At 47.7% G+C, this 18,512-nt stretch overlaps 1 protein-coding gene across 2 annotated transcripts in view; it reads left to right on the forward strand.

Moving 5' to 3' along the window:
* The window catches only part of LOC126988706 (retinoic acid receptor RXR-gamma-like), a 91,389-nt gene extending 73,361 nt beyond the window's left edge, over positions 1 to 18,028 (forward strand). For both annotated transcript variants that reach the window (XM_050847062.1, XM_050847063.1), the window contains 9 exons: positions 7,746 to 7,930; positions 8,801 to 8,939; positions 9,159 to 9,336; positions 10,401 to 10,504; positions 11,094 to 11,208; positions 13,500 to 13,876; positions 14,032 to 14,288; positions 15,132 to 15,378; positions 16,296 to 18,028. In XM_050847062.1, coding sequence (XP_050703019.1) covers positions 7,746 to 7,930; positions 8,801 to 8,939; positions 9,159 to 9,336; positions 10,401 to 10,504; positions 11,094 to 11,208; positions 13,500 to 13,876; positions 14,032 to 14,288; positions 15,132 to 15,378; positions 16,296 to 16,531 — 1,838 coding nt within the window. In that variant the 3' untranslated portion in view covers positions 16,532 to 18,028. The remainder of the gene's footprint in view (positions 1 to 7,745; positions 7,931 to 8,800; positions 8,940 to 9,158; positions 9,337 to 10,400; positions 10,505 to 11,093; positions 11,209 to 13,499; positions 13,877 to 14,031; positions 14,289 to 15,131; positions 15,379 to 16,295) is intronic.
* The last annotated feature ends 484 nt before the right edge of the window (positions 18,029 to 18,512 follow it).

An 18,512-nucleotide genomic window follows, 5' to 3' on the forward strand; every position in this document is an offset into this window, starting at 1 on the left:
ACCGGAGGAAGCAGAAGAGCAAGAGGAGGAAGAGGAGGAAGAGGAGGAAGAGGCGGCTGCACTACCCATCACGCTAAATCCTTCTTTAATTCCAAGTCACAAGTTCAGAGCAAAACACTCTACTCTGATTGGCCCCCTAAGACCCCAGGGAGGGCTCCTATTGGCTGGCGGCTCAAGGGAACACCATCGCTCATTGGACGCCGCACCACACCGCATCGGCCCCGGGAGAGAGAGAGAGAGAGAGAGAGAGAGAGAGAGAGAGAGAGAGAGAGAGAGATGCATTACTTAATTAATTGACTGACCTAAATTATGATCTGTCCAAATAATGGCTAAGTGGTCGCTGATGGCTGGTTGTCTGTCTGTGTCTGTGTCTGTCTGTTAGCTGTGTTGTTTCTCCTCTCTGGCTCCTTCTGTTCGTGATCTTGTGGTGAAAAATGAACAAAATCTTTTTCCTCCTCTTTCTGCTTCTCTTCTTTCTCTTCCTCTCTCTTCTTCTTCTTTTCATGATCTTGAGGCGAAAATTGAACTTGATTTAGTCTTTCTCTTCCTTTACTTTCTCCTCCTCCTCTTTCCGCTCCTCTTCCTTCTCTTCTTCCTCCTCCTCTCTCTTCTTCTTTTCATGATCTTGAGGCGAAAATATAACCTGATTTAGTCTTTCTCTTCCTTTACTTTCTCCTCCTCCTCTTTCCGCTCCTCTTCCTTCTCTTCTTTCTCTTCCTCTCTCTTCTTCTTCTTCTTTTCATGATCTTGAGGCGAAAATTGAACTTGATTTAGTCTTTCTCTTCCTTCACTTTCTCCTCCTCTTCCTTTTCTTCTTTCTCTTCCTTCTCTTCTTCCTCCTCTCTTCCTTCACTTTCTCCTCCTCCTCTTCCTTCTCTTCTTCCTCTTCCTCTCTCTTCTTCTCCCTCTCCTCTTCCTTCTCTTCTTCCTCTTCCTCCCTCTCCTTCGCCTTATTCTCTTCCTTCTCTCCTTCCTCTCTCTTCTTCTCCTCCTCTTCTTCCACCTCTTCCTCCTCCTGCGCTTCCTCACCCTGATAATTTTTGTGGTATTAAGTTAATCAACACACAACCTCAAGTCCTTTACAATTTCTAAGTTAACTATTTCATTCACTACAGACACAAGAGCAATGTTACGGAGATGAGCACTGAGGCCGCGCGTAGCTATAGCGTATGCTCTTCTACTAATAATAAGATGGTTCCATACACTTTTTTTTTTAATTCTCTTCGCTCTTCTTGTTTCCCTTCCCTCTTTGTCCTTTTTCAAATCTTACTAAACATGCTGTCACCATTGCTGTAGTCTGTCCTCAAAATAAAAATCCATTCACTCTTTTCTACTGCCTCTCTTTATTCTTCTTGTTAACTTCTCTTCTTTGTTCTTTTTCAAGTCTTACTAAACATACCGTCGGCATTACTATAGTCTGTCTTTATAAGCCTTTCGTTTTCTCTTTATACATTACAAACAGCCTTAGGTTTTTCCATTCTCTCCCACTTCCTCTTCTCGTTCTCATTTCTTTCTCTCATTTCGAAGTCTTCATCATTGCCATAGTCTCCCTTTTTAAGCCTTTCGTCTTCCTCAAACACTGGATCTGTCTCCTATCTTCCTTTCTCCTTCCCTTTTCCTCATATTTTCCTACTTACTCCCTTCGTTCTTTTGTATTTCCTTCTCGTCTTTGTCCTTTTTCAAGTCTTTAAAACATATCGTCATCATTACTATAGTCTGTCCTTTTAAGCCTTTCGTTTTCTCCTTGTCTCTCCCTCCCTTTCCTTCCGCTCCCCTCCCTGACTCACTCACGGCGCCACGCAAGTAATTATACAATATTCCAAAGCCTTTAAGGAATAATTTGTCACCCGTTAACCCCCGCCCTCCCTGCCTTTCCCCGTTCCTATTAAATCTATCCCTCTTAGCTCCCTTTATCTGGACTCACGGCTTCTTTAACCCAACCTCCATTGAGACCCAGTTGTCCGCCATCTGACCGCCTAGCGTTTTCTATAAGGGCCATGAGGGAGGGAGGGCGGAGGGGCAGACTGAACTAATCCTCTTGTTGAAAACCAATTCGCCTCTCATTTACTGTTCGCGTCAGCACTGATAGGTCGTTTATAACAGTAGCAGCTGGAGAGAGAGAGAGAGAGAGAGAGAGAGAGAGAGAGAGAGAGAGAGAGAGAACTATTGATTAATGGCGTGGTAGTGTGACCTGTGTTCGTTGCCAGAGAAGCCCACCGGATTTGTGCTGCCGAAGCCCCCACCCGGCCTGCCTGACAAACAATGCTGGCCTGACTGACTGACGGACTAACTGAACGATTGACTAACTAACAAGGGTGAACTGACTGACGGGCTGACTGAATGATTGAATGACTGACCGACTGACAAGGGTGGACTGACTGACTGGCTGACTGACTGACGGACTAAATGAACAATTGACTAACAAGGGTGAACTGACTGACTGAGACTGATGGACTGACCGACAGACTGAACGATTAACCAACTGACAAGGGTAGACTGGCTAACTGGCTGACCGACTGGCAATGGTGGACTTGTTGACTGACTGACTGACTGGTTGATTGATTGACTGACCGACTGGCTGACTGAACGATCGACTGACAGACTGAATAGATAGCTGCGTAGATGACTGAAGGACTGACTAACTGACTGACTGAATGGATAGCTGAACGATTGATGGACGAGTTGACTGAGTAATTGAGTGACTGAGTGATTGGTTGACTGATTGAACACTCGACTGACAGACTGAATTTATAGCTGACTGATTGAATAACCCTAAACTGATGAATGAGTTGACTGAGCAATTGATTGGGTGAGAAAGGGCAATCTTACTGACGGATTATGTGACTGATTGACTGATGGAGTTGACTGACTGACTGACGAAGTAACAAATGGCTGAGAGAGAGAGAGAGAGAGAGAGAGAGAGAGAGAGAGGAAAAATGCCAGAGAAAACGGGATATATTAAATTACTTCCAGGGACGACTCTGTCAAACCCGTAATTGCATCAAAGCTCCCAGTGATGAGTTGCCAAGAGCCCCCCCCCTTCCCCTGCCCCCCCTCGATTCCCCCCCTCCCCTCTGACGTTCCCTCCCTCTCATCTCTCCCCGGAACTTCTAAATCACGTTTTCTTTTTGTTACTTGTTCCCTTTTTACGTTTTCTCCCGCTGAGTTTCAATGGGATACTACTTTACTTTTATTTTTCCCCCCATCTCCAATCATTTCGCCTTGGAATTTTCCGGTCCTTGTAACTTTGCTATTTATCTGGGTTTTTTTTTTGTTGCTAGAGGGAATTAAAGGTTGTATTTTTAAACGTTTCCCCACCTTAGTTTGCCCGTTTGAAAAGCCTCTAGTTGAAGTTGCTCCGAGATGGAATAGAGTTGTTGATGTTTGGGAGAGATCTCTTTAGTAATACGCGAAGTGAAATTTGTCGCTTTTTTGTTGTTGTCTTCGTTAGAGGGATTAAGACTTCTGGATTTTATGGATGGGAACAGATGTCTCTACAGTTATGCGTGAATTCAAATCTGACGCTTTTTTTTTAAAGAACTCGACGTACAGTAAAATTAGTAAAGTTATCCGTTGCTTTTTATTAACGCCAGCTAAGCTCCGATGACTTAGCATGTATTCTTATGGGGAAAATATATATTAGAATTACGCGATGTTTACTTTACACGATCTCTTCAGTAACGCATTTCCCGCTTAGAACGAAAAGTATATAAAAAAAACTATATTATTTTTTTTATATTTTTGTCGTAATACTGATAATGACTGTGATTTTTTTTTTCTCAACAATATGGAAAATCGACCTCGTGTGTGTGTGTGTGTGTGTGTGTGTGTGTGTGTGTGTGTGTGTGTGTGTGTGTGTGTGTGTGTGTGTGTGTGTGTGTGTGTGTGTCCCTCTCAATATTCATACCTTGGCTTTCCTTTTTAAGTCTCCCCATCTCTCAATCGCTTCCCCCCCTCCGTCGCCCCCCTCTCCCCTCCCCCCTTCGCCCCCCATCCCCCCCTCAACACATGGTCAGGCCGAGAGTGTAACAGATTGGGGAAGAAAGGTTTTCCTCCCTCTCTTTCTCCCCTCCCTCCCCCTCTGACTCTCTCCCCTCCTTCCCTTCCTTCCTCTTCTCCCCTCTCTCTCCCCTCTCTCCCCTCTGTGTCTCTACCTCTCATCCTCTCATCCTGACCCTTCCCCTCTCCTTTCTCCTCCCCCTCTCTCCCCTCTTTCTTCTCTCCCCTCTGTTCCTCTCTCCCCTCTCTCCCTCTCTCCCCTTGTTCCACTCCCAATTAATTTATGTGATCGTCGGAGGGTGTTGGGAGATATTAATGTAGCTAATTATTATGAGGAAGATTGCCTCGCTATCACCACCATCAACACCGTCACCAACACCACTGATTCTACCACCGACACTATTACCAACACGAATCGTACCATAACCAACACCATTACCAACACGAATCGTACCATAACCAGCACCATTACCAACACGAATCGTACCATAACCAAAACCATTACCAACACTACTTGTACCATAACCAGCACCATTACCAACACGACTGCACCATAACCAACACCAACCTTAAGGGCCCAACCGTACGAGGAACTACTCAAGCGCCTCAATCTCTTTACATTGGAGAAAAGACGCCTACGAGGGAATATGATTCAAGTCTTCAAGTACCTGAAAAAGTTGAATAATGTCGATTACTCCAAATTCTTTCAATTGCAAACCAACTCAAGAACTAGAAATAACGGTTTACCCATTCAGTCGAGTCGATGCAACACAGACATTGGATGGAGTTTTTTTTCGAACCGAGTCATCCGCCACTGGAACAATCTTCCCTCATAAGTAGTAAATGCAAATACCATCAACTCCTTAAAAAATCGAATCGACCGTCATTTCGTTGCGTCAGGAGTAAACTGAATATCAAGGTGCTTTTATCTGCTCCCCAGGCCCCGAGTGGCTGTCGAGCAGATTAAATCATCAAAGCGGGCAACCTCGTAATGAGCCAATAGGTTTTCTGTTGCCTGCATTTCCATATTTCCATGTTTCCATTACCAACACGACTGCACCATAACCAAAGCCAGTCATCCCCACTACGCCAAAACCACCACAACCATAACCAGTACCACCACCACTACCATCACCACTGCCATACCCACCACTAACAACGAAACCACTACTATTACCACCACGCTAACTTCACCACATTATAAACACCAATGTCATCACCACCGCCAACACCACCATCACTATATTCCATCATCCCTATACCTCTACCATTACTATTTGTCACCATCAGCAGCTTCACCATCATCTAAGTGTCACCACGTCACTTAACATCACCATTACATCACTATTAATATTTTAACTTTTTTTCGTCTTTTACTATACTCACCATTGCAATCACGCCTTCATCACCACCACAATCATCACCTCATCACCAAACACCATTCCTCCACCTTCACCATTTTCTCCACCACCACCACCACCATCACCACCACCACCACCATCACCACCACCTTCACCTTCACCCCTGGCAGTTAACATGTACTCTTAAGATTAATAATCCCTCGATGTGTTCCTTTGGGGATTACGAAGGATTAGGAAGGATTGCAAGGTGGCAGGGATTGGTCGGGGAGGGGAAGGAAGGATTAGCGGGCAGGGGGAGCATGATAGGGCTGTCAGGGGTGGAGGCGGCGGCAGGGGGGGCGGCAGGGGGGGCGACAGGGAGGCGGAAAAAATGCGTACTAATAGAGGTGATGGGAACGGTGGTGTGGAGGTGAGAGAGTATTGATGGTTAGGGTGGGTGGATGGGTGGGTCTCTCTCTCTCTCTCTCTCTCTCTCTCTCTCTCTCTCTCTCTCTCTCTCTCTCTCTCTCTCTCTCTCTCTCTCTCTCTCTCTCTCTCTCTCTCTCTCTCTCTCTCTCTCTCTCTCTCTCTCTCTCTCTCTCTCTCTCTCTCTCTCTCTCTCTCTCTCTCTCTCTCTCTCTCTCTCTCTCTCTCTCTCTCTCTCTCTCTCTCTCTCTCTCTCTCTCTCTCTCTCTCTCTCTCTCTCTCTCTCTCTCTCTCTCTCTCTCTCTCTCTCTCTCTCTCTCTCTCTCTCTCTCTCTCTCTCTCTCTCTCTCTCTCTCTCTCTCTCTCTCTCTCTCTCTCTCTCTCTCTCTCTCTCTCTCTCTCTCTCTCTCTCTCTCTCTCTCTCTCTCTCTCTCTCTCTCTCTCTCTCTCTCTCGTACAAGGAAACACACAAACAAACACAACATAAGAAGGGATCTGATTTTCCACTTCGGTTCTCTGATCGTCGAAAATTACTGATCAGTCTGGAGGAGGAGGAGGAGGAGGAGGAGGAGGAGGAGGAGGAAGAGGAGGAGGAGGGCGTGATTTGAAGGAGGAAGGAAAGGGCGGCGTGGATTGGCGGTCGTGTGAGTGAGCTCCAATCGTCGAATCCATTTCCTAATCCACAACTGATCCTCTTGCAGTGATTATGGGCACGGATTAGGGGAGGGGAGGAAAGGGGGAAGGGGACGAGAGGGGAGGGGGAGGGCTGGCGCTAGGGGGGTGGGGGTGGAGGGTAACGAGGGTAGGAAAAAAAAGATGTGGTTATGAAGAATGGGATAAGGAGGGGACGGGAAGGACACAGAGTAATTGACGAATGAAGAAAAGGCCGCAGGATGGAAAAGGATGATGGGGGAAATAAAAGAAATGTAAACAGAAGATGGATGACCGAATATATTATGACGGCGATAATGATAATGGAGATAGATAGATAGGTTGATAGATCTCCTCCCGAAATTGACCTCTCTTTCGGCCACCTCTTTGGATTCTTTTTGTGAGCAGCGAGTAGCGGGCTTTTTTTTAATATTGTTTACTTTTTTCGTGCCCTTGAGCTGTCTCCATTGTTGTAAAAAAAAAAAAGATAGATAGATAGATAGATTGATAGATAGGTAGGGGGAGATATGGGGGCTGGCTTTCCTCTCCTTCCCCTACAGCCAATCATTCGGGCTGCCTTTTAGCTTTCCATAACTTAGTGGGCCCTGAGTGTGGGCTCCTGGAACAGAGCTGCATCGTCGGACAGGGTAGCAATGCCGGAGATGTTGCTAAAGATATAGACAGCATCCTCGTCGAAAGATCCCCAGAACTGCAGGGTTTTCCACAATGCAAAGTTCTTTTCAACTGATTTAAGGTTTGTTGCTACACTCAGGCTTCTGTAGTGCGGCGACGGCCTGATGAACGAGCCTCCCATAACCCACTTAGCCAGCGGGGTACCTCTTTGGCCGACTCGGTAAGGAGTGGCTCTCCCGTCACGCTGGTCGCGGGTTCAATCCCAGGCAGCCGGGGAATACCCTGATCTTGATTAATTTCTCGTGTGTTTCGATACACGCAGAGGACGTGTAGAAAAAAAAAAAGAATAGAAAATCTCGTCATTAAACTTCTTGTCAAAAAGAATAACAAAATGTAACCGTACTGTGTTTCATATCGAGGGACCGAAAGAATTGGCAGGATAAGGGGTGGAAGGCAGTTGGTGTTTGTATCATCAGTGCGGAGCTGCTCAAAGCTGTTGTGGTGGGCTGCATGCGGTCTTGACTTCAATATGGCAGTCTCGTACCATTCCTCCTGACTGGAAGAGTCGGCATGTAGTCCCTGTCCCGGCGTGTGTGGCGTGACCTAACCTCCCCTCCCCTTATTAATGACCTGTGATCCGCGCGGCTGCTGACTGGGCAAGCTGATTCATCCCTGACCCTTTTCTTCCTCCCTCAGGCCCCAGGGATTACTGCCGCTCCCCGCGTTCCCCCGGTGACTCCTGCAGCAGCCCCGCCAGCTCCCCCGTCGAGTCGCCCCCTTCTTGTTCCCCCGCCAGCTCCCCGCTCACCTCCCACGCCACGCCCATGCTGGCCCCCGCGCCCTTCCCGCCGCCCTCCCTCTCCATGCACCACCACCACCAGGTACGTAACAAGAACCAGCGCCGTAGAATAGTCGGGGCATTGTGAGAAGGTAGCGGCCTTTCTCCTTGCTAAAACTATCATGCTTGTACAGTCCAACGTTGCTAGACTGTCGTATTCAGCCCCCTATGTTTGCCGATATCCGACCCAAAAAACTGCCGTCTCGACCCCAATATCTGCCTTCATATATAGTTATCGTTAAAATGGTTAATTATTGGTGTTTTTTGGCAATAGCTATGACTCAGAAACCAGTAATATGAGGCTCTGAGTACGATAATCTGGCAATGGTGGTACAGCCCATGTCCTGGGTAGGTATTTTCAGCCTCTTCCACCTCTCATGTTAACTATCTCCAAAGGCCATAAAGGAGATTAATCAGGTTTTCATGAGTGTTTTTTACGTTCATGGTACAGAGGAAGAGTCAAACTGCCACCAGGGTCATAAAAGTAGTACCCCTAGACATGCCCAAAACTCCTAGGAAAGCCTTGTCAAATATGTGTGCTTGGGCTGCTAAAGGTTTAAGAACACGATCCTCTCTGTTCCCTGTTTCGCTTCTTTTAATAACAATGATAACAATAAAGGTTACTAGACCGTCAACGTGAACACACTAAGGGCTGTATTTTAAGACACCATCGCTTCTCACATCAACTATTTCTAAAGGTCAAAGAGGGGGTCAGTCGGGTTTTAATGAGTGTCTCTTCAGGTTCATGTTACAGAAGAAGGGTCAAACTACCACCAGGGTCATAAAACTACTACTGGAAAGGCCTACAGCTCCTACGAAAGCCATGTCAAATATGTGAACTTGGGCGACGAAACCCTTATGACCTCTCACACCCCACCGCTTGTGTCCTCACCGCCACCTCCCTCTCTCGCAGCTAGGCGGGGGTCTGCTCGGGGGCCGCCTGTCGCCGCTGGGTGGACGCTGCCCCTCCACCCTCGCCAACGCCGTGTGTGTGTCCTCCTCCATCGGCTGCGTGACCATGGGCGGCGGCAGCATCGGCACCGTCAGCGTGGGTGAGTGTGGAGGCCAAGGGAATGATAGATAGATAGAAAGATAGATAGATAGATAGATAGATAGATAGATAGTTAGATGGAAAGATAGTTAGTGAGAAAAACATCGAGAGAGAGAGAGAGAGAGAGAGAGAGAGAGAGAGAGAGAGACTGACTTTCCCTCACCCTCTCACTCAAGCCTTCACCCAGACCCCCACCCAACACCCTCTCCCCCCCTTCCAGCTGGCAGCGTGGGCGTGGGCGGCCTGGGGGTGGGCGGGGGCGGAGGCAGGCGTGTGTCCCCGGGCCTCACCTGCCTGGTCTGCGGCGACACGTCCTCAGGTAAACACTACGGCATCCTCGCCTGCAACGGCTGCTCCGGCTTCTTCAAGAGGTCCGTCAGGCGCAAACTCATTTACAGGTAAGTTTTCCCTTCGACGCCGATCAACAGATTGTCCATCTTCTTGTTGTTCTCTTCAAGTTGTTTTCCTGGTTTACCCATGCATTGTAGACATGACATTGTATAATAACATTTGTTAGCCCTGATAAACCCTACAACATGGCATTATAAACAAAGTGAGCTTTTTTTTTAACGTCTTGGCCTGTGGCACCGGTAGGCCTTCATAGTAGGACCTGATGGTCGGCCCCAGCCCGTTGTGGCACAGGCAAGTGTTTATAGTGGCGCCATCCTTACTTTTCAGCATTTTCCATTTTAGACCCCTGGTTGCATAACATAAATTGTTGGGGGGGTGTTGTGTTGGAGGGTCATGCGACGCCGATCTGGCACAGTTTTTGTGCTATTAACACGTGTTTCTTTTTCTTTTTCCTTTTTTCCTTTTCTTCGTTTCTTTTATCTTTTATCTTCATCTTTCCTTCGTTTCTTCTGTTTATTATTTACTTTTTTGTATTTCTTTTCTTTTTTTTCGTTTTCCTCCTCATTTATTCGTCTTCGTCTTTTCTTTACATCTCGTCACCATTTATTTCTTCTTTTCTTGCTTCTTTTTTTCATCATTTATTTATTTGTTTTCTACTTCTTTTTCTTCGTTTTCTTTGTTTTCTTGGTTTTCTTTGTTGCGTCCTTGTCTTTTGTTTCTTCTATTCATTATCTTCATTTTTTCATTGTCTTCTCGCTTTCTTTTGTTCTTTTCTTCTTCCATTGTCTTCTCTTTCTTCATTTTCCTTTAGCGAGACGGGAAATCTATTGAATCTTCCTCTCTGGTGTTTGAAATGACTAGTTAATAAGGGACGGTTTTTATTTCCATTTTCTTCCTGTGCCTTCGTTACAAATTAAAAGCAGCTAATCACTCTTGACCATTAAGAACTTAAGAACATAAGAACGGAAGGAATCTGCAAGAGGCCGGTAAAAGCTTAAGACACAGCTAAGTCATACTGGTGCCTCATTCTTTTCACATATCCATTCTTACGAGACTTTCTGGATTCTCTCTTCTTTCCTTCCGTCACCACCAGCCTCTACTCCTCCCGCAGATGCCAGGCAGGGACGGGCACCTGCATCGTGGACAAGGCTCACCGGAACCAGTGCCAAGCGTGTCGCCTCAAGAAGTGCATCCAAATGGGCATGAACAAGGACGGTGAGTCGTGGCCCTGACCGGCGGCTGTGACGGAAGGAGGCGAAGGAGGAAGTGAAGAAGGAGGATGGTGGACTGGACGAGGAGGAGAAGGAGGGAGAGATGGTGAAGGAGGAGGAGGAACGCAGACAGACGGACAGACGGACGGATGCGTGGCTAGAGCGTGGGACACCTGATGCAAGGGACAGGAGACAGGGCTGACGCACAAAGACCAACACTCAGAGTAACGTTCCTAGGCATGGCAGGCTGACGGAGGGAGACAGACACAAACCTAGAGGGACGTGTTCACTGAGATGTCTTACTTTGCACTGCGGCGCCATGACTGCATACCACACTCAATCAATGAATCTTACTTTGCAGGCCCACACCATAAGTTTGTTTTTCTTCAATGTGGACTGTCACCCATTCTGTTTTCTTTGTGAGTTTGTTATAAGATGGAGTTGTGTGTATGGATGTATGGGAAAGGAAGTGGAGGGTGAGATTGAGTGTTGTGTGGTGGGGTACGGAATGAGGATTGTGTGTGTGTGTGTGTGTGTGTGTGTGTGTGTGTGTGTGTGTGTCTGGTACAGTGACCCTTCCCCCCCTCCCACAGCGGTGCAGAACGAGCGGCAGCCTCGGAACACAGCTACCATCCGCCCCGAGGCCTTCGCGGACATGGACCAGGAGAGACTGCTGAGGGAGGCGGCCGTGGCGGTTGGGGTGTTCACGTGAGTCCGGGGCAGCAGGGGCGGGAGGTGGGAGGGAGTAACCAAAGTCTAAGGGCCATATTTTTAAACATTTCTGCGCCCAAGAACACGTAATTTACTAGTCTTTCGTGGGAGTTTAGGGCATTTCCAGGGGTACTTTTATGACCCTGGTGGTAGTCTGAGCCTTCTTCTGTACCGCGAACCTAAAAGAACACTCATTAGAACTCGATTAACCTCCTTTTTGGCCTTTGGAAATTGTTGATGTGAGAGGAAGGGTCGTCAAAGAATACCAACCTATGGGCCGTATTTTAAAACATTTCGGCGCCCAAGTTCACCTATTTGACAAGGCTTTCCTAGGAGTTGTGGGCATTTCCGGGAGTAGTTTTATGACCCTGGTGATAGTTTGACCCTTCTTCTGTACCATGAACCTAAAGAAACACTCATTGGAACCCGATTGATGCCCTCCTTGACCTTTATAAAGAGTTGATGTGAGAAGGGAATGTCTTACAGTAGAAGCCTAAAGCCCCTCGATTCGTTTGTTTGAAAAGACCCTCGTGGAAATTGCTGGGACTATCATGGAGTGTTTTGTGATCCCAGTGATAGTTTTACACGACTTCACCTTGAGCGGGAAAAGTCACCCATTATATTAAAACCTCGTTAGTCTCACCGTTGCCAGATTGTCGTACTCAGAGCATAGTATTTACCGGTTTCTGACGCCTAACTATTGCCAAGAAACATCAGGAATTAACTATTTTAACGATAATTATAAGTGAATCTCCTTATTGGGGTCCACGAGACAGTTTTTGGGTCGGAAGTCGGTATATATGAGGCTGAGTAAGACAATCTAGCAACTTTGCGCTAACTCTCTGTGGCCTTGGGAAAAATAATACAGGGAGTTCGCTTCGTTTAAAATACGGACCAAGGAATACAGTCGTCCCACTCTTGGTTGTAATTTTGAGGCAGTTCGCGCATGACGTCACACGCTAAGGAGGGAATAAACAAAAACAACAACCTACTTTCTATTTGTCACACATGAGTTGTCCTTTCAAGTCAAGTTTTCCTTATGGGATCCCAGGAGTCTAGAGGTAAATCCCGAACCATAGATAGGAATCGTGTGACATCATCATCATTCATCGAAGCGGTCGTCCACAGGCTCATATTAGTGGTGTTCACGGCTCATATAAATGCACTTAGGGCCAGTTTCACAGTGCCCCATGTTGGGTTAGTAAGCTCCCAAACCAATACCAGAGCCTTCGAAATTTCCTCAAACCAATACCAGAGCCTTCGAAATCTCCTTGTATAGTGTCTTGTGTTCGTATTTAAGTTCACAAATTTGATGAAACTCTACAGGAAAAGTCTTGTGTATTTAGCGTGGCATCGAAGACCTCACCATTTTCGATTGTATGGGATTCTATTGTTTGGTTCGGTCTGTTACGAAGACACTGTGTTGGACTGTGGAATCGGCTCCTAGTCAGGTGTTTATAGTGGCGCCATCTTCTCTTGGCTCATGCTGCCCCCCGGAACTCGTTCTTGATTTACTTGGACGGTTTCCTCTAGAGTCCGGATTGATGGATGGTCTTCAGGACAGCATGTGGGTAGTTTTAAGCCACTCGGCGGTGACTGAAAAATCCGAGGTGGTAGCCTGGGGATTCGAACTCGCGTCGTCCTTCACGCGGTGAATGTGGGCCCAGCACGCTACCACTCAGCCACCGCCTACCCTATACATGTAAAACAATCAATACTATCAAATAAAAAAGCAACTATCTCGTCGGGAGGATCCTTTGCCAACACGAGTAACAAGAGTCTGTCAGCGAGCGCTTTGATGCGTAACTTGGCCTGCCACGGACGGCTCATCTCTGTGTCTGTTGCTTCCTTCCTCGTTAACTCTTTATTAAGGATGCTTTTCTTTCATCTTTATCTTTATGACAGTTTCCTTCCATAAATAGATCTGATTGTTGTAGCAGCTTGTGATAATCTGTTTTATTGCTATTGTTAGGGGAATTCAGTTTTATTTAGCTTGTGGAATCTTAATTACTTGTAGTTCATTTTCTATTTTCTATTGGATATTTCTGTTTTAGTTACATATTGAACACACACACACACACACACACACACACACACACACACACACACACACACACACACACACACACACACACTTGTGGAATCTTAATTACTTGTAGTTCACTTTCTATTTTCTATTGGATTTGTCTGTTTTAGTTACATATTGAACATACACACACACACACACACACACACACACACACACACACACAGAGGCACTGACCCTCCCCTCCCCCCCCCCCCCGCAGGCCGCCCATCCCCATCCCTGGCCTGGTATCCGCCGCTATGGGTGGATCGCGCGGGTTCCTGGCCCCTCCGTCCGTCACCAGCACGCCCTTCACGCCCACCCACCCCCACCACGCCCTGGCCTCCATCACCTCCAACCCCGCACAGCCGCCACCCTCCATCTCCTCCGCCAACTCGTCCTCGTCCTCGTCTTCCTCGTCCTCGTCTTCCTCCTCGTCCGCCGCCAGCGCCACGGCCGCCTCAACCAACAGCATCATCATCAACAACAACAACCCGTCAACCATCAACCACATGTCCGGGGCGACTAACGGGGGCGGGGCGGCGGGGCTCCTTGGGATGACCCGCGCCCACTCCCCCGCCAAGGACGACCATGACCCCAGTAAGTGGAAGGGAGGGGGAGGGAGAGGAGGAGAAAGAGGGGGCATGTGAAACGGGAGGAAAGACGACAGACCGACACAGACAGATGATGAAAAGAGAGAGAGCGTGTGAAGTGGTTCCGAAAGTAGCCAGTTTGCATGTGTGTGTCTCCCGCAGGTCTCCGGAACGTCGAGTCTCCTGTGGACGTCACGGGCGGAGGCAGCGAGGAGACGTCAAGTGGAGGACTCCTGGGCTCTCACCTGCCGCCTGTGTCCTCCTCGTCATCGTCGTCAGGAGCCTCGTACTTGGAGACGGCGCCGCTGTGGGACCCGCTGCAGGAGTCGGTGCAAGAAACGGCCGCTCGATTACTGTTCATGGCGGTGAAGTGGGCCAAGAACCTTCCCTCCTTCAGCAGTCTGCCCTTCCGAGACCAGGTGAGCGGAGGAAATGGAGAGAGATCAGGCAGCGAGAAGGGACACGGCTCGGGGACAATGGGAAGAGGGAGGAGAGAGGCGAAGAGGTAGAGGCAGAAGGCAACGGGAGATGTCACACAGCTCGGGAAGTTGTGGAAAGGGAGGAGAGGAACTGGAGGGAGATCAGAAGGCGAGAAGGGACACGGCTCGGGGACGATGGGAAGAGGGAATAGAGAAGCGAAGAGGTAGAGGCAGAAGGCAGCGGGAGATGTCACACGGCTCGGGAAGTTGTGGAAAGGGAGGAGAGGAACTGGAGGGAGATCAGGAGGCGAGAAGGGACACGGCTCGGGGACGATGGGAAGAGGGAAGAGAGAGGCGAAGAGGTAGAGGCAGAAGGCAACGGGAGATGTCACACGGCTCTGGAAGTTGTGGAAAGGGAGGAGAGAAGAGCAGAGTAATGACAGTAGTGGCAGGAGGAGGGTATGAAAGACGGGAGAGGGGACATAGCTCTGTGATATTGCAGGAGATCGGTATGGACAGTTGAAGGGGGGTCGCTGCTGGTAAAGGAAAGGTTTACATACTTGATCCACATGGTGATATAATATTATGTTGTTAGGTGTTTGTTATAAAGAGAGATCACAGATTGAAAGTCAAGAATGCGTAACGATTAACACAAAAAAAAATAAAAATAAAAACCGCACTAACAAAAATAAACACACTGAGATAGAGAGAGAGAGAGAGAGAGAGAGAGAGAGAGAGAGAGAGAGAGAGAGAGAGAGAGAGAGAGAGAGAGAGAGAGAGAGAGAGAGTGCGAGTGGAGTGGAGTGGAGTGGAGTGTCCTGTACGTCCTCCTCGCCCCGCCAGGTGGTGCTGCTCGAGGAGGTCTGGTCGGAGCTCTTCGTGCTGAACGCGGTCCAGTGGTCCCTCCCGCTGCCCACCTGCCCCCTCCTCACCCCCTCCGCCCACGCCCACGCCCTCGCCCACGCCCACAAGGCCGCCCAAGCCGCCCACGACATCAGGCAGCTGTCGGAGGTGGCGGGCGCCTTCCGGGACCTGGCGGTGGACCCAGCGGAGTTCGCTTACCTGAAGGCCATTGTGCTCTTCCGGCCAGGTGAGCGGAGGCCGCGGAAAGGGAGGCGTACTCCTCGCTGTTTATCATCTTCATTTTCCTTCCTTTTCACTTCCTTTCTCCCTTCAGCAAAGTCAACAACTGACCGGATCCTAGCACTTTGTGTCCTTGTGGAAGGCAGACGTGAGTTTCGACATGGGAATTACTCATAGCCTATGTCGATTTCAAGAAGGCATTTTACTCTGGTCATCGTGAGGCACTTTGGGACATTTTGCGGATGCGTGGGATTCCTGCAAGGATTACTGATCTGATGACTGACCATGAGAGTGTTGTGAAGTGTTGGGGAGGCGCCTCTGGCTTCGTCCCTACAAAGTCAGAAGTGGGGCGGGGGTGTCCCTGCTCCATCACTTGTCAACACTTACATGGACTGGCTATGAGCCAAAGTTGCTGATCAAAGTCGTTGCGGAGCATCTGTTAAACAGAGTCATTATGCTTTCATCCCATTCACAGGGCCAACTTTCCTTTGTATACCCTGCTCCTAAGACTTGAACACTTTCCAGCGGGGAGTATCAAGACGCCTCTCCAACTTAACATTTTCGTTAAACTTTCGAACTTTAAATTTCTCTTTAAGGGAACAGTACTTTGCTGGCTTTGTTAAACGAATGTCACATTGTTTTTAGATGTCTGGTAAAACACGCCTGTAGTCAAACAGACATGCGACCCAGAGGCGGACAACACCCAAAACATTATCGCCCGCCATGGACGCGTGCAATCATCTTAACTTCATAATCCGAGTGTTTTTTTTTATTAATATTACAGTTTTATCTAAATACATTTGTTCCCTTCATCCCGCCATCTGTGTACTACCCAGTGAACTTACGTTTCCGTGCCTACTTTGCTCTCTTGTTCATGTGCATATGGATTCTTGCCCTCCTCTACATCCTCCTCCTCCTCCCCAGTGCGCGGCCTGAAGGACGCCGCGCAGGTGGAGTCGCTGCAGGACCAGGCGCAGGTGATGCTGAGCCAGCACGTGCGGGCGCACTACCCCGCCCGCCCCGCGCGCTTCGGCCGCCTGCTGCTGCTGCTGGCCTCGCTGCGCGCCCCGCCGCCTCCCCGCGTGCAGGCGCTCTTCTTCACCGCCACCATCGGCAACACGCCCATGGAGAAGATCCTGTGTGACATGTACAAGAGCTGAGCGACGCGCCTCTTCCATCACCCTTGTTGTTATGCGTTTTTAATTATTATTATCATTGTTATTATCATTATTATCATTATTTTCATTATTATTATTATTGTCATTATTATTGTTTTATTTTTATTGCAATAGAGGTATTGAGTTCATAAATATCTTAGCTGTGTGCATTTCTCTTGGCAACTACATATTAGTTTCAGGGTAAATTATCGTTTTTTTTATTTTATTATAACGCTATTTGTGTGTGTGTGTGTGTGTGTGTGTGTGTGTGTGTGTGTGTGTTTGAGGGTGGCAGCGGCAGAGCGGCGTGTTATGGTTGGCGGTTGTCAATCCTCCAAATAGGATTTTTTTATGATGTTTGTTCAAGCGCTGTTCACGCCGGGAGTGATGCCGCGCTCTGTGCCGCCTCGTGGCTTCCGATCGCATCTGTTGTTTTCAATGAGATGTTCACACCGGCCGCCAGGCTCCCTCGCTGCAAGGCCTCGCATCCGACGTGAACAGCTGGGCCTTAGTACCGAAGAGGTGGAAGTTTTTCTGCCATTTTATAGTATAATATATTTATCTATTTATTTATATATTTATATTTTAACTAATTTATTTACTAATTTATTAAATGTATTTAAACACACACACACACACACACACACACACACACACACACACACACACACACACACACACACACACACACACACACACACGCACACACACACTGAGCAATGTGTACACAGGGCGTTCACGGTCAGGCGCACACCCGGTTCTTTCTTGGTTGTTTCAAACATCTCGCCAAGTGCAGTCAACGGTACGTATCATAAGGACATTACGCCGCTTCATTAATATTCTCCATTACAATGTCAAGAAATTTTTTAATTCAGAATTATAAGTCCAAAGGAAGAATTCTTAATCAACGGAGGATATTCTTTACCATCTACTGAATTTATTTTGTGGTAAATGTAACTAACAATGAATTAACACTGATAATATTCCATTTTCTTCAATGAGTATTGTTACCTTCATGATACTTCCGACTGGACGCTGATGACGGAAGGCCCGGAGCACACACACACACACACACACACACACACACACACACACACACGACTCGAAGCTCTGCGGTGCATGGCGGTGGGAGAGTGGAATGCCTCGTGCTTGCTGATGACTAGTTTTCGTGGCAGAGCCAATCAAGCATCTCTTCTTAATGCTTCCGTCGGTTCAAGTTAGAGACGAAAAGGAAGACGCCGGAATGTCATTCACGAGGCTGTTGAAGGCGAGGCGAGGAACCTTGGCACTGTCATCACTTTGTGTGCTGCTTGACTGCATTTACCCCGCTCTGCTGACTTGATTTCCTCGTCAAAAATAAAGATATATTCAAGCCAGATTGTAAACCGGTGTATTGTAGTAAGATACTCCAAGGAGGTCCATGGTGACCAAGCACGTAAAATTGTACTTTAAACCAAGAATAAATTCCGCGGTTTAAAGCAAGGTTATCTTCATGGTTTTTTTTTTTGTTTTTTTTTTTTGTGTGTGTGTGTATAAAACGCTAATCACCCTGAAGGCCGTTAGAAATAATTCGTTTTTTTTCGAGGCGGTGCTGTTTATTCTTCTTTTTAGTGACCTTGATGCACGCTCTCTCCTGCTGCATTGGATGGTTCCCCCCGCGACCCTCCCTTGGGCTCAGGGAAAAATAAGTGGGTTATAAGAGTGTCTAACTTACCCACGAGGAGCTTTGTCGCTCTTAACACCCATTCGGAGCTCATAAGCTTCATAAACACGCAAAAATACCCTGGAAATTCTAAGTTTAACCAAGGAATTCAATACTGTTTACAAGTGCCGAAATTCTGTCTAGCTTCCAAATCACGGGAATGTGAAATGCACGCTCGAGGAGAGGCGCTTTGCTCTCTAAGGACGTCGATGTAGATGAAATCATTTGGTGCAGCATCATTCCTTTCGTCAGCAGCTTTGCTTTACTGGCTAGTTCCTAGAC

This window comes from Eriocheir sinensis, chromosome 70 (assembly GCF_024679095.1).
Source record: "Eriocheir sinensis breed Jianghai 21 chromosome 70, ASM2467909v1, whole genome shotgun sequence".
Taxonomy (NCBI): Eukaryota; Metazoa; Arthropoda; class Malacostraca; order Decapoda; family Varunidae; genus Eriocheir; species Eriocheir sinensis.